Source organism: Gekko japonicus, unplaced genomic scaffold, assembly GCF_001447785.1.
Source record: "Gekko japonicus isolate JY-2015 unplaced genomic scaffold, Gekko_japonicus_V1.1 scaffold1684, whole genome shotgun sequence".
NCBI classification, from domain to species: Eukaryota; Metazoa; Chordata; class Lepidosauria; order Squamata; family Gekkonidae; genus Gekko; species Gekko japonicus.
The window spans coordinates 272,799-286,010 of record NW_015168705.1 but is presented as its reverse complement, the minus strand read 5'-3'; the positions used below and the strand labels follow the sequence as shown (position 1 = coordinate 286,010).

The window sequence follows — 13,212 nt, the reverse complement described above, 5'->3', positions numbered from 1 at the left end:
AAATAATGCCATCCACCACCTACAGTGGCCCAGTTCACTTTATCCCATCAGGGTTCTACTATCATTCAATCGTACATGCAGAACCAACTTGGGTAGGTAATAAGGATCTTGGTTGGACCAACAAGTGTGAGGACCCCAACCCCCCCTTCTCCAGCCCAGACCCCCTTGGCTTGTAGGGTCCCCCTCTTATTTTGGATTTAGTTGCTTTTATAGGCACCCATTTTACAGACTAAATGCCACAGAGATCTGAAATTTGAGGAGTCTCATACAGGCACCTGGGTACAGCCATGACACTGGGAAATCCCAGGAAAGAAGAAGAATGTGCCGGAATTAGAAGCTGATTAAGTGCAATCTCCCCCCAGCTCAGGGTAATAGTCTCAATAACAAAAGTATTTCAACACCGGAGACATCACCCAATATCCTGACATATCCCAGACGTGTCTGCCGAGCCCAAGGAAGTCACTATTCCATTAACCAACGCATGGTTCCTTTTCTACTCAACCAAGAAAAGCACTCAAGTCATTCCTGTTTCAAGAGCTATCTTGACTCACTCAGACTTTTGTGTCCAGCCTCGCCCAGGATCTTTGTGCCCATGCAGATTTGGCTCACAATAGCTTAATCAAGGTATTTTCCCTAATTTTTCTTGCCAAAGTTTGGAAGTAAACCTGCAGGTGCGATTCAAACTTTTATCTTGACCCAATCTAAAGCCAGAGAAGCCAAACCTCACTAACCCTGGGGATCTTCTGTCTATAAAAGAAGGACCCCATGCCCTAGCAAATGGTTCCTCAGACCACCAGTCAATTTTTCTGCTTGTCAGGACTCTGGTTTTCTTCTTAGAACTCCTGCTGCACTTTGCAGGCTTTTCTTCCCCTTTTCCTCCTTGGACCTCAGCTATATCCACCATGGACCTGGAGAGGCCCAGAGGCAGATGCAGCTGAGTCGTAGGAGCAGAGCAAGCCCAGATTTAAGGTTGTATGTCCCTTCTCTAAAACTTCCCAATCTCCTCCCTTCTAGCTTTTATAAGTGTGCCCTCTTGGTGTGCATGTGTGTGGGATTACTCAGGTGCCTAGAGTTGGTTCTTTACATTTTTATTCTTCTTTGTATACAATGAAATTATTTGTTTTTACACACTCTCTCTCTCTCTTTCTTCATAATTTTATTTTGGGGTACTACTATCGAGATCTACCCTGGTATACACAGACTACAAGGTCTCGCATTATATTTCCCCTTCTCTGGGTCCAGTTTGAGTAACACAAGGACAGTCCCCAGCGTATCCATTCCAAACATGAGAAAACTGAAAACTGAGTCCTTTGCGTTGATTATCAGTGCTAATGGAGTGTGTCTGTCTCCTGTTATTGATACTTTTAAAAAATTCTCTGGATTCTTTCTGCTTGGGATACACATGCTAACAGGTTTCTGACCACAGTGTGCCCTCCATTTCCCGTTAATCCAAATGTCCTTGGGTTCAAGAAGGGTGAAAGCTGCTGCGCAAACCCCACTAGTTTCACATAGTGATGCTCAAACCATTGGGCCCTTGATGTCGGGAGACTGGGCATGGTGAACTATGCAAACACAGGCCCCCAGGTAATATTTTTAGTCCACTATTTTAGAGTGGAGGCTAAGTTAGTGCTCCACATATTACTATTCCACTGAACATAAAGTCCAGTGATGACAGAACACGGTATTGTCTGATTATTACACATTACATGTACTTATTTGTCCTTTAGTATTAACTCCCGTGTTACTATGACTATGGTCTCACACTAACGATTCAAGTAGCACTTCCAGATACAGTAGAATTGGATTGTAGCACACTGCCTTGACCTTAAAATTAAGGATTATAGTCTTAGTGGGCTGTACCCTGCAAACCCTCAAAAGAAAAAGTTTACAGAACAAACCTCTTTGCCCTTTAGCTTGTAATATCCCTCCTAATCCGCTCCTGAGTTTCAGGGGCCCCTGAGAAACAGAGAAGGAAGGAGAAGGGGTGCAGGCTGCTGGTCCAGAAGAAACTGGCAGAAATCACCACCCCTCCCTTACGTGAGCTCCTCCATGAGTGCTCATGTAAAGAAGGGTGACAAATTCTGCTGTTTCCCCTTGTTATTACAGTCCCCAATGATGCATTCTGCTCTGTTCCCAGATTCCTCCAATCCTCAGAAGCAGCTTTTGGGGGAATGGGGCAGTATGCTGTAGGAGGAAATATCCTCCATGAATTCCTTCTATTCACAGTTCTCGGGATCCAGGAAATCATTTGCGTCTGTCTATAAGTGGATGACTAGCAATAATTTTATTTTGCTATGGTTTCAGTACAACAGCAAAACGTTCCTAGATATCTGGATTAAAACATGTTTCTTAAGCGTCATAGCTATTATCAAAACAGGCCGGAAGAATGTGAAGCAGTCTGCATAATCTATTTAAAAGTTGAAATGCCTCCAGTGATTTTTTGATATGTAGATTACTACAGCATATACAGTATAGCATAGCCAGTATAAGACCAAAGTAGCAATTAAAAACAAAACAGCAATTAAGGTAGTATACCAGAGATCTGTATTTAAAAAGATCAACCAGGTAATTTTTCACTCATATGGAAAGTGGTTCAGATGAGTACTTAAAATTATTGTATGCTAACTGCCAATTAAATTGCCAGGTCCTGCAGTCCTGTGTAGTTTATGCAGAAATTGCAAAGTATTCCATTCCCGCCTCTTCCCACATCTGTGTCTAATTCCCTTTTCTATTTCAATTTGACTCCCTCTGTCTTCAGTCATGGATTTGCTTTCTGTGTGATGACAAGAATCTTCTGGTCCAGTGTAAAATTATAGCCAAAATTTATATTACACTTGCTTTTATTCAATTATCTTTAATCTATCAACTTCTACTTCCAAGTCAACTCACATTTCTTCACCTGGAAACATTTCACATTAACAAAGCTGAGGGTTGAGGGGTTTTTTCCATCTTTGAAGACTTCGAGAGAGTCTGTACATAGCTAAGTAGTTGAGCACATGCTCAGCATGCAGGAAGTCACAAATTCAATCTCTGGTACCTCCGGTTAAACGATTGTGGGTAACAGATGTTAAGAAAGCCTCTCTTCACCAAAAAGCCCCTACCAGTCAGACTGGTCAATGCAAGAGGAGGTGAGACAATGGCCTGAGTAAGGATTAAGTGATTTTCAGACAGTAAACCTTGAGCAGTCTGTAACAAGTACAACAGTTACGTGAGAAAATTTCAGACTCCTCACCACATAATATGCATATACACTACACACACAGAGACACAGAGCTTTTCTGTAGCCTAAGCGAAATTTTAGTCTTGTAAAAAATAAAAAAGGAGTAATTCCAACAACTTTATGCACGCAGTTGCTTCACAGGAAAAAAAAAAGAACTTTGGCTTTTATTTTGGGTTGCCAGAGCAACCCAATATGCCACCTGACAACCAGTGCTGTAGTACTGTGTGGGGGGAGAAAGGGGATACTGTGGGGACTAACTAAAAAAACAAGAGCGAGTGGGCAGGGCAAGCAGCCCAGAAGGAGAAAAAGCCAGACTGGAGGATGGTTCAGGGATTCACTGTAATGACGACTAGGAGTGTGGAAGGACAGAAGAGAGTGGTGAAGGGTGGCAGTAAAATTAGAGCAGGAGGAGGGAGAAAAGGCAGAGCTGGGGAGAGGATGAAGGGAAAGTGGCATTCACTCTCTCCTGTGAGTCCTCGTAGGCAAGGTAAAGGTAAAGGTTTCCCTTGCTCGAAAGCCAGTTGAATCTGAGTCTAGGGATGCGGTGCTCATCTCCGTTTCCAGGCCGAAGAGCCAGCGCTGTCCAAGACATTTCCGTGGTCATGTGGCTGGCATGACTAAATGCCGAGGCACACGGAAAAAGACTCTTGAGAGTCCCTTGGAGTGCAACAAGATCAAATCAGTCAATCCTAAAAGTAATCAACCCTGACTGTTCCCTGGAAGGCCAGATAATGAAACTGAAGCTCAAATACTTTGGCCACCAAATGAGAAGGGAGCACTCCCTGGAGAAGACCCTGATGCTGGGAAAGATTGAAGGTCAAAGAAGACAGGGACGGCAAGGATGAGATGGTTAGACAAGTGTCATAGATGCAACGAACATGAAATTGAGCAAACTTCAGAGGACGGTGGAAAACAGGAGGGCCTGGCGAGATCTTGTCCATGGGGTCGCGAAGAGTCGGACTCGACTGTGCGACTGAACAACAACAACAACTACTAGGAGACCAGCTCCAACAGATTCTCCAGCATTCAAGCATCTATTCTGTTTAATAGCAAACCTCAGATATTTGTCAAAGAGTGCCTCCTGGTGGATTGAAAGCTAATAGCACTTGCAGAAGTCACACCGCACAATCTTCTGAGGACCAGAACAGTTTATCAGATCCCCAAGGTGCACATCAGAGGTGGCCAAACTGTGACCCTTAAATTTATACCCATACATTATTTCCTATATTCTATAAGCCCAATAGTTGTTTCTCTCTACTGCACTTCTTTCAAAAAACACAAATCAAACTGGCAAATACCAAGAACACATTAAGGACAGTACAAAACAACCCACATATAATTTTGGTAAACACTTTAACCTTGCTCAATTCATTTCATTCCATCACCCTTAAATTCAGGCAATGGCTGTTTGGCGATCAGGTAACAGAGACGGATGAGATCCACATTCCACTTTGACAGGTGCTGAGCCGTGATGCGAGTCCCCAGCCGTGCTGATGCGTAAGAGACGAACAGTTGCGAGTCTCGTCTAGTTGGGTGTGTTCTATTGAGGTAGAACAGGAGAGCCCGCTTCACATCCAAAGTATGTAAGAGTTTGTCCTCCGCAGATATTGGATTTGGGAAAAAATCAGGGAGGAAGACCTCCGCCTGCAGGTGGAACTCTGACACCACCTTCGGCTGGAAGGAGATGTCCGGTACGAGGCAGACTCCGTCTGGCAAAAACGACAGGTAAGGTGTATCATGCCGGAAAGCCAATATTTCTCCCACTCGTCTAGCTGAGGTGACAGCAACTAAAAAGGCCGTTTTCTATGCTAGAAGTTTGAGGTCACAGGTTGTGAGCGGCTCAAAGGGCTTCATGAGCTGGCGGAGAACTAGAGGAAGGTCCCAGGGAACAACAGGAGTTTTAACAGGAGGGTATATATGCAATAAATCTTTTAAAAAACATTTCGAAAGCGGATGGGAAAACAGTGTGCATCCGTCGACTGGAACATGGTAGGCCAAAAGGGCGGCCAATAAACTCTTAAGGATGAATGGGAAAGTCCCGAGTCAGCTAGGGACAGGAGGAATTGGAAAACCTTGTCGAGACCCACAGAGGTGGCTCGAGGGGCGTCATCACCTAGGGAAGAACAGAACCTTCGCCATTTATAATTGTAGGACTTCCGCATAGCAAGTTTTGGGGTGTTCAATAGAACGTTCGCTACGCGGGTGGAAAAACCATTGATGTTATTCTCCATGCTGTCAATTTCAATTGTGGTCTGTCGTGATGTAGGAGAGGGGAGTGTGACAGGTAGAGGAGGTCCTGAGCCGGAGGAAATTGATGGTATATTCCTGTTGATAATTCGAGGACTGTCCAAAACCATGGTTGCCTCGGCCAACATGGGGTTATCAATATACAGTCCACACCATCTCTGACTATTTTGTGGACCACTCTCAGAAGCAGAGGTAAGGGAGGGAACAGGTAAAAAAGTCCCGTGGACCAAGGGTAAAGGAGACCGTCTCCCAGAGATTGTGGGTCCCTGCTTCCTCGACTGCAGAACAGAGGACACTTTTTGTTGGTTCTGGTGGCAAAAACATCGACTGGGGGAAATCCCCACCTGTGGAAGAGTGGGAGGAGGTATGTTGGGTTCATCTCCCACTCGTGGAGGCTGAGTCCTGCTCGACTTAGATGGTCTGCCTGCACGTTCATGTGTCCAGGGATGTGAGTGGCTACAAGGAAAATGTTGGTGATGCAAAGGTCCCACAACTGGATGGCAAGGTTGCAGAGGCATAGGGAAACAGTACCTCCCTGCTTGTTGACATAAGAGAGCGCCGTGGTGTTGTCCGTGAGGACCGTGACACATTTCCCCCTGGTAACAGGTAGGAAGCTGGTGACAGCATGCTGTATTGCTAGCAGTTCCAGGAAGTTTATGTGTCGCTTCCTCTTCTGCGCGTCCCATTTCCCTTCAACAGAAAGGCCCATCGTGTGTGCACCCCATCCTGTCAGGGAAGCATCTGTCGTTAGGGTGATTTGGGGTGAAGGCGGATGAAAGGGTGGCCCTTGGAAAAGATTGGAAGGGACAGTTCACCAAAGTAAGGACTCTTGTATGTTGGTAGGTGGGGTTAGGACGGTGGTATGTGCGTTCTTCGAGGTATCGAAGTTGCGGATGAACCACAGTTGTAGGTGGCGCATTTTTAGTTTTGCGAAGACCAGGACCAATATAGTCGCGGCCATAAGGCCGAGTAGCTTCTGTATCTGGAAGGCCGTGACCAAGGGTTGGGTACGAACGACGGTAGCTAGGTGGATGATGTCTGCCGCTCTGTCTTGGGGTAGGTAAGCCATGAATGTCTTGGAATCCAGTAGGGCACCGATGTATTGTGTCTGCTGGGCTGGTTGAAGCTGAGACTTCTGGAGACTGATTTGCAAGCCCAGATCTTCCAAGGGTACCATTGTCTCGTTGATGTTTGAGACTAGAATGGCCTTGGATGACGCTACTAGGAGCCAATCGTCGATGTACAGGTAGATGGAGATACCCTTAAGATGGAGGAAGGCCGCCACCACAATCATAGTCTTTGTGAAGACTCTTGGGGCGCTCGAAAGGCTGAATGGTAGGGCTGCATATTGGTAATGCTGTTGACCAATTGCGAAGTGTAGGTATTGGCGGTGGGAGGGGTGGATGGTGAGGTGGAAGTACGCGTCTTGGAGGTCGAGGGTGGCCATCCAGAAGTTTTCCCGGAGAAGTGGCATAATCTGCTGCAAGGACACCATGCCGAAGCGGTGGTAGATGACATAACAGTTCAGTTCCCGTAGATCTAATATGAGTCGAACGCCTCCATCTCTCTTCAAGACTGTGAAGTATCGGGAATAAAATCCCATCCCGTGGAGGTGTGGTGGTACGCGTTCGATAGCTCCCTTGTGCAGGAGGACGGACACCTCGTCTAGGAGAGGTGGGGAAGGAGGTGTGGTGACGACAACTGAAGTGTTGGGGTTCTGGTCGAATTGAATACGGTAGCCTTGGGTTATGATGGACAATACCCATTGGTCCGAGGTGATATGACGCCAGGCATAAAGGAAGGGTGACAGACGGGTTTGAACTGACTCGGTAGGAGGGAAGTCAAAAGCCCTGCTTGGAGGACCTTGGTTGTTTGGTGCGTGAGGGCTGTTGTCCCGTTCCGAACTTAGGCTTTTGAAAGGCGGGTCTTTGACCACCGGAAGCCGTACGTGGTCTCCATTGCCTGTTTCGGAGGTTATTAATTCATCGAGTCACCACAAGCCTGAAGAGTCTGCGATTTTTCAGTTTAGAAAAGAGACGACTGAGGGAGGACATAATAGAGGTTTATAAAATTATGCCCAGGTGGGGTGGGGTGGAGAAGAGTTGACAAAGAGAACTTTTTCTCCCTCTCCCAAAATACTAGAATTCAAGGGCATCCAATGAAGCTGAGGGGCAGTAGATTCAGGACAGAAAAAAGGAAATACGTGTTTACATAAAGAGTGATTAAAACACAGAATTCGCTGCCAGAGGACACAGTGCTGGCCATAGGCAAAGAAAGCTTTAGAAGGGGATTGGACAGATTCATGGAAGGTAAAGTCTATCAGTGGCTACTAGCTGTGGTGACTAGACGGGAACCTTCACGTTCAGAGGCTGTCAGGTTCAGAATCCCAGTTCCAGGAGCCTCTACGCCCTGTTGCTGGATCTCCAGTGGAACTGTCTGGCCACTGTGTGAGACATGCTGCTGGACTAGTTGGGCCACTGGTCTGATCCAGCAGGGCTCTTTATATGTTCAGTTCACACACACACACACAGAGAGAGAGACAGAGAGAGAGAGAGAGAGACAGAGACAGAGAGAGACAGAGAGAGTTCTGCAGACATTTAACTTTAAAGTGCCTAATTATACTGGATTATGCCCAGTGTCACTTTTGACAAGCCACATGGCCATATCTGGAAATACAGGGCTGGATTTTATAATCTCTTCACAAGAGGAGTTCACAGAAGCAGTTCTTTCCACTTATACCTTCCTTTAGGTGCCTCCTGCTTTCCACAAAAAATACTCTGCAAAAGGTTGGGGAACTGTTATGAACAGAAGCATACACAGCTCAGGACCAGGGTCTTCCATATGTCAGAGAAATTAGACCAAACTACTCCAATTTGTGCTAGCAGAGGAAAGCTTGGAGGTATGCCAAAGGGAGTGATTTTACCCAGTTCTCCCTCCTTACTGCAGCCTCCTGCACCACATGGCATTTTGCTCAAACTCCTTCTACTCACAGATGGTAGCATCCAGTCTGTTAAGTACAATGCAAGCTAGCATTGAAACATGTAATCCAGTACATAGCACATTAAGGGACAAAGTGACACATAGTTAAGTCGTATTAAAATTAATGGGGGTTAATAGTGAGCAACTGTGCAGGAGTGAATTAATATCTTTAACTAGAATGGTTTATAATCCTGCATTTAATGGGACACCCAATTTAGACAGAACACATTAAACATCTGAGCAATGACCTTAATTATATTGATGGGAATGCACACCAACAAGCTGGGAGGGGGGGCGCCTGGAGGTCCTTTTTTCATTGCTGCATAATAGTAATTGCAGATCACCTGAAAATGTTACAGAAGTGTCAAAGGTAAGCATGCAAACGAAGCTTGGTGCACAGAACATCTATTAAAACTAATCCAACGAGCATTTCCCCTAAGAGGTGTATATAATTTTTGGACTTACTTCATAGAAGCCAACAGCCATCGTGTGTCTGACTGGTACTTCAGGGTCATGGCAGAGACAGAAGAATGTAGAGTAGAGTTCCAAATTGAAGTTTTTTGGATCCACAAATACAATCATAGCCTAGGAACAGGAAACAGAGCAGCCTTCAATGTAGATTAGCATAATTAGGTTTTATACAGGCAAGTGATTTTTATATTAGTGAACTCACTAAAGGTCGGCAACCAGTGAACAACTAAATGTAGGAGACTGGTGAACTGCCAACATTCCAGATTTCTATTGCTACTCCTCCTGAATTTTGGTTTAATTAATTCCAGAATCAGAGCATGTACAATTCTGCTGCAGGTTTCAGGTGTTTTGAATCCTCCCCGCCCCCCCCCAAAAAAATGTTTGCATCTTTAGGCTATTGATAAATTTTGCATTGATACAACAATGCAACCCCCTTCCCCTAACAGTCTTGATGTAATTATGAGTATGTCAAGATTCTTCTAAAATCCAGGGACAAATTCAGATGAGAGGTTTTAGCTGGTTTTTGGACTGAGCTCCACATGGAAGTACGTTTCCCTGGTCAGAGATGATAATGAAGAAGCAACAGTAAGGAAATGAAATTATATACTCAGCCAAGATAGTCCAGTTACTCCTAATGTTGTACTGCAAATGATATAAACTGTTGTAACTAGCAATTGTTTTGTGGTGGCTTTCTTGGTCAATGGATGGAGTGATCTGTACATGGCGAGTAGTTCCTCACATTTGCTTCCAAAACAGTCCCAAACTAGATGTTACACGTGATCCTCATGGGGACTTACAGCCAGCAGCTGCAAGTTCCCTATTCGAACATAATTCTGAAGCAATTTGGACTGTGGCTCAGGGGAAAGAGAGGCTTCAGCCTTCTTCCTGTGCCATTCTCCCAATCTGAAATGGGCATGGGGAAGCATTATATGCCCTATTGGGGGGCTCCATGTACACTGAATATGAATAATTGCACATGCACCCCCTCCTCACATGGCAAATAACTCCTCAAGGCTGCTGTAGGTCAGGAAAACAATGTGGTGGTGGTGGTGGGCAGCTGAAGCTCCTCCCCCCTGTACCACGATTCCAATTTTTCGGACCCCTGCAAGGCTTTAGAAATGAGTTCCCACAGGGACCCTGCAGCTATCGTCCTGTTGTGAGTCCCCAGGGTGATTACGTGTCACACATAACATCTAGTTTGGCCCTTAGTAACAGGCTCTTGCCAGCTCATCAGTGGCAAGCAACAATCAGAGCGGAGAGCAGGGGAGTGCGGGCAGCCGCTGCTCTGCCTTTCGAAACTATTCTATGTCATTTTCACCTGCGACACCCGTTTTAAGAGGCAGAGAAACCTGCTAGTTTCACGGTTCTTGTTCAAGTGTGGATATAGGGGAATCTGACCTCTTTAAAGTCAGGAGAGACAGTTACGGTTTTGAGAGACGACACACTTTCCGGCGCTTACTCTGCTCTGGGTTTTTACAAGACTGCCTTGCACACAGGGCTATAAATGGATTTGTTTGAGGATAAAAACCAGAAATCCACTCACTGGTAAGTTGTACGCACAGTTCTTCCTCACTGAGATATACTTCTTCTCCTGTTCTAGCGTCTGGAGTTGCACCTGGTTGTCACTGTGTCCATTTTCCTGCTCTAATCCCAGTGTGCAAAGTTTCTTATAGAATTCCAAAAATCGCAAGTGCTGCTCTGGTGTAAAAATCCCTTCAAACAAAAGAGGCATTTTACTCACATACAACAGCACAGGAAAAGTCTTCCAAGGCCGCCTGTGTGACACAGCAGACAGAGTTGCTAGTGCTGAACAGCTCAACACCTGCATTCAAATCCCCTCTCAGCCATGAAGATCGCTGGGTGATTTTAGACAAGTTACCCTTTCAGCCTAGCCTTCCTCAAGGGGTTCAGTATGGGATGATGGCTCAGTAGTGGAGCACTTGCATTGAATGCAAAAGATCCCATGTTCAGAACATGTAGCAGGTGTCAGAAAAGACTTTCTTCTCCCTGGGCCTCTAGAAAGGCATTGTCAAGTAAGAGTAGACATTATTACTGAGCGAGATGGACCAATGGTCTGGATATGTAAGGATAACACAGGGTAAGTTCTAGCCCCAGAAAGCAGTTTCATTTGTTCACCTGTTCTCACATGATTGCTCCAAGGGAAGAGTCTGCCTGTCAATGTGAAGCAGCAGCAAAGTTCTCCAGGAACTAAGGCGTAGTCCACCAAATAGACTTGATTTCTGCAGTGCAGCACTTGCAAATACAAAGGCTGCAACCCAGCAAGCCCCTTTAGGCATACATAAAGCCTTGTTCACGCACTCTGTGGGGCTTTTCACTCTGAGTAGATACAGATAACTTAATCAAGACACAAAGCTAAACGCCCACTGCATCTCTGGTCACTTATTTCTCTAGAGTGGTTCGCTTGCACCAGAGTCTGGGGGTTTTAAATACTGGAGGATGATATTTGGTTTTTAAAATCCTGCTGATGGGCTTTTCTACAATGTGTAGGTAGTAAATAACTGCTACGCTACCATGAATCACATGAGAATAGAGCATGGTGGGCATTTAGCAAGACTTTGGTTGATTCTGCTCACAAGCCAAGTTTGTTTTCCAGTCCCTCCTTCAGGTGAATGCATTTGTGTATGAAGCGTTGACTTACTTAATCAGGAAGCTCAGGAGGGATCTTGCCATGTCAGAACTGAGAAAAAGCTATCTCTAGGGGTGCAGCAGCCCAGCATTATTCACAGCAGTATCAAGCTAGCCCTAGCAGATCCATTTTGATAACCTCAATGGCAGCATCCCGTGCTGGGGAGGGACTGGCCACAAAATATTCCGATGGCAGGACATAGAAATACATTTCTCCCTTTTCTGTCTGTCTTGACTGTGAACATCCAAAGCAGGATTAAGAAAAATAGCAACGATTTAGAGACCAGTTCATTATTTATACTGGGTTGAATCCGAGACAGGCAATTTTTGCCAATTCCCCCCTCCCACGGCAGACCCCCCACTTTGCCCCATGCTTCCCTGTTTCCCAGGAACAGCATTATGGAGAGTCCAGTATGTTGCAGAGGGATGGGGAGGGGCAGAAAACATCCGTTCCACCGGTGGAAGTCCCTACTGTCGGTGTAAAATGACTTCTGGATCCAACACAATGTGTTCTAAGTTGTTTAACTATTTTAAACTGATTTTAATAAGATAGGATCTATCTTTTTCTAATGCTATCATTATGTACCCTGAGCTTCGGAGATGAATGCAGATTAGAAATTTGAATAAATAAATATCCTGCATTCTCTAGGGGGGGAATGATCGCTGATTCAATCATTTAATTATACACGACTCTCATCCTGATCATGTTGACTTGGAGTGCCCCATTTTTCTTTAGGAGATTAGTGTGTTTAGGACTGAAGCATTCAGAAAATTCTAACCCAAACATAAACAACAACAACAACAAAAAGCATTAGCAACCTCTCCCATCATACCATATAGTCCGTTACAAAGCTTCCCTAAGTGGAAAGATAATGAAACCAGAATAGATTCATCTGCTTTGAAGGATTTTTCACAGAATGATTTCACTAACGGGAGGACAGTTTGACTTCTATCATCTGAAAAACAGAAAAGATTATAAAGGTGAGGCGGTGCTGCCCTCTTGGATGTGTAATCAAAATGCGGGCATAAGCATATTAAAACTGAATGTCACAGTGGCAGTCAGAAGAAGTGCTGCAGCACTGCAATCACCGTAATTCCAGGTCTAAACATACCTGCGTCAAACATTTCCAGCAGATTAACCAGGGTCTCAAAAGCTGCAAGACGTACACTGCTGCCTTCATCTCTTGCTAGTTCTACCAGCTCAGGAAGCACAACGTTTTTAGTCAGCTCCGTCCTGTAATTTAAAAAAAATCAAAACATTCAGAAAAGACCAAAGCCAGCTAAACTATATTATCCACATTCACATCAGAAACAGTCACCTGTGCGTCCTCAGAAAGAACCTCCACATACTTAGACAAACAGTGGGTTGGTCCAGCAATGCATGAGCTGGAACGGAAGCTCACTTGCGAAAGCAGTAACTCTGCATATATTGAAATATAGACTAGGAAGAATCAGCTGCTAATTACTTGTGCGATATCTTGCACTCTTCTCTTGGTCAAGACTTTGGTCATATAGACCTGTAATAAATTGAATTGAACTGAATATCTTGCACAATGTCTTGCCCAAGTGGAAATGCAAGTAACTTAGAGCAAGGTGCCAGCGTGGTCTTAGTATATTTATGTTTAAACAAGGGCTCTAATGCACATGGA

The 13,212-nt window shown here is 45.0% G+C and overlaps 1 protein-coding gene across 1 annotated transcript in view; it reads right to left on the bottom strand.

Moving 5' to 3' along the window:
* The window catches only part of PPP4R4 (protein phosphatase 4, regulatory subunit 4), a 128,676-nt gene that overhangs the window by 26,096 nt on the left and 89,368 nt on the right, over positions 1–13,212 (bottom strand). Inside the window, 4 exon segments of the mRNA XM_015415517.1 lie at positions 8,912–9,031; positions 10,461–10,630; positions 12,397–12,519; positions 12,676–12,797. Coding sequence (XP_015271003.1) covers positions 8,912–9,031; positions 10,461–10,630; positions 12,397–12,519; positions 12,676–12,797 — 535 coding nt within the window.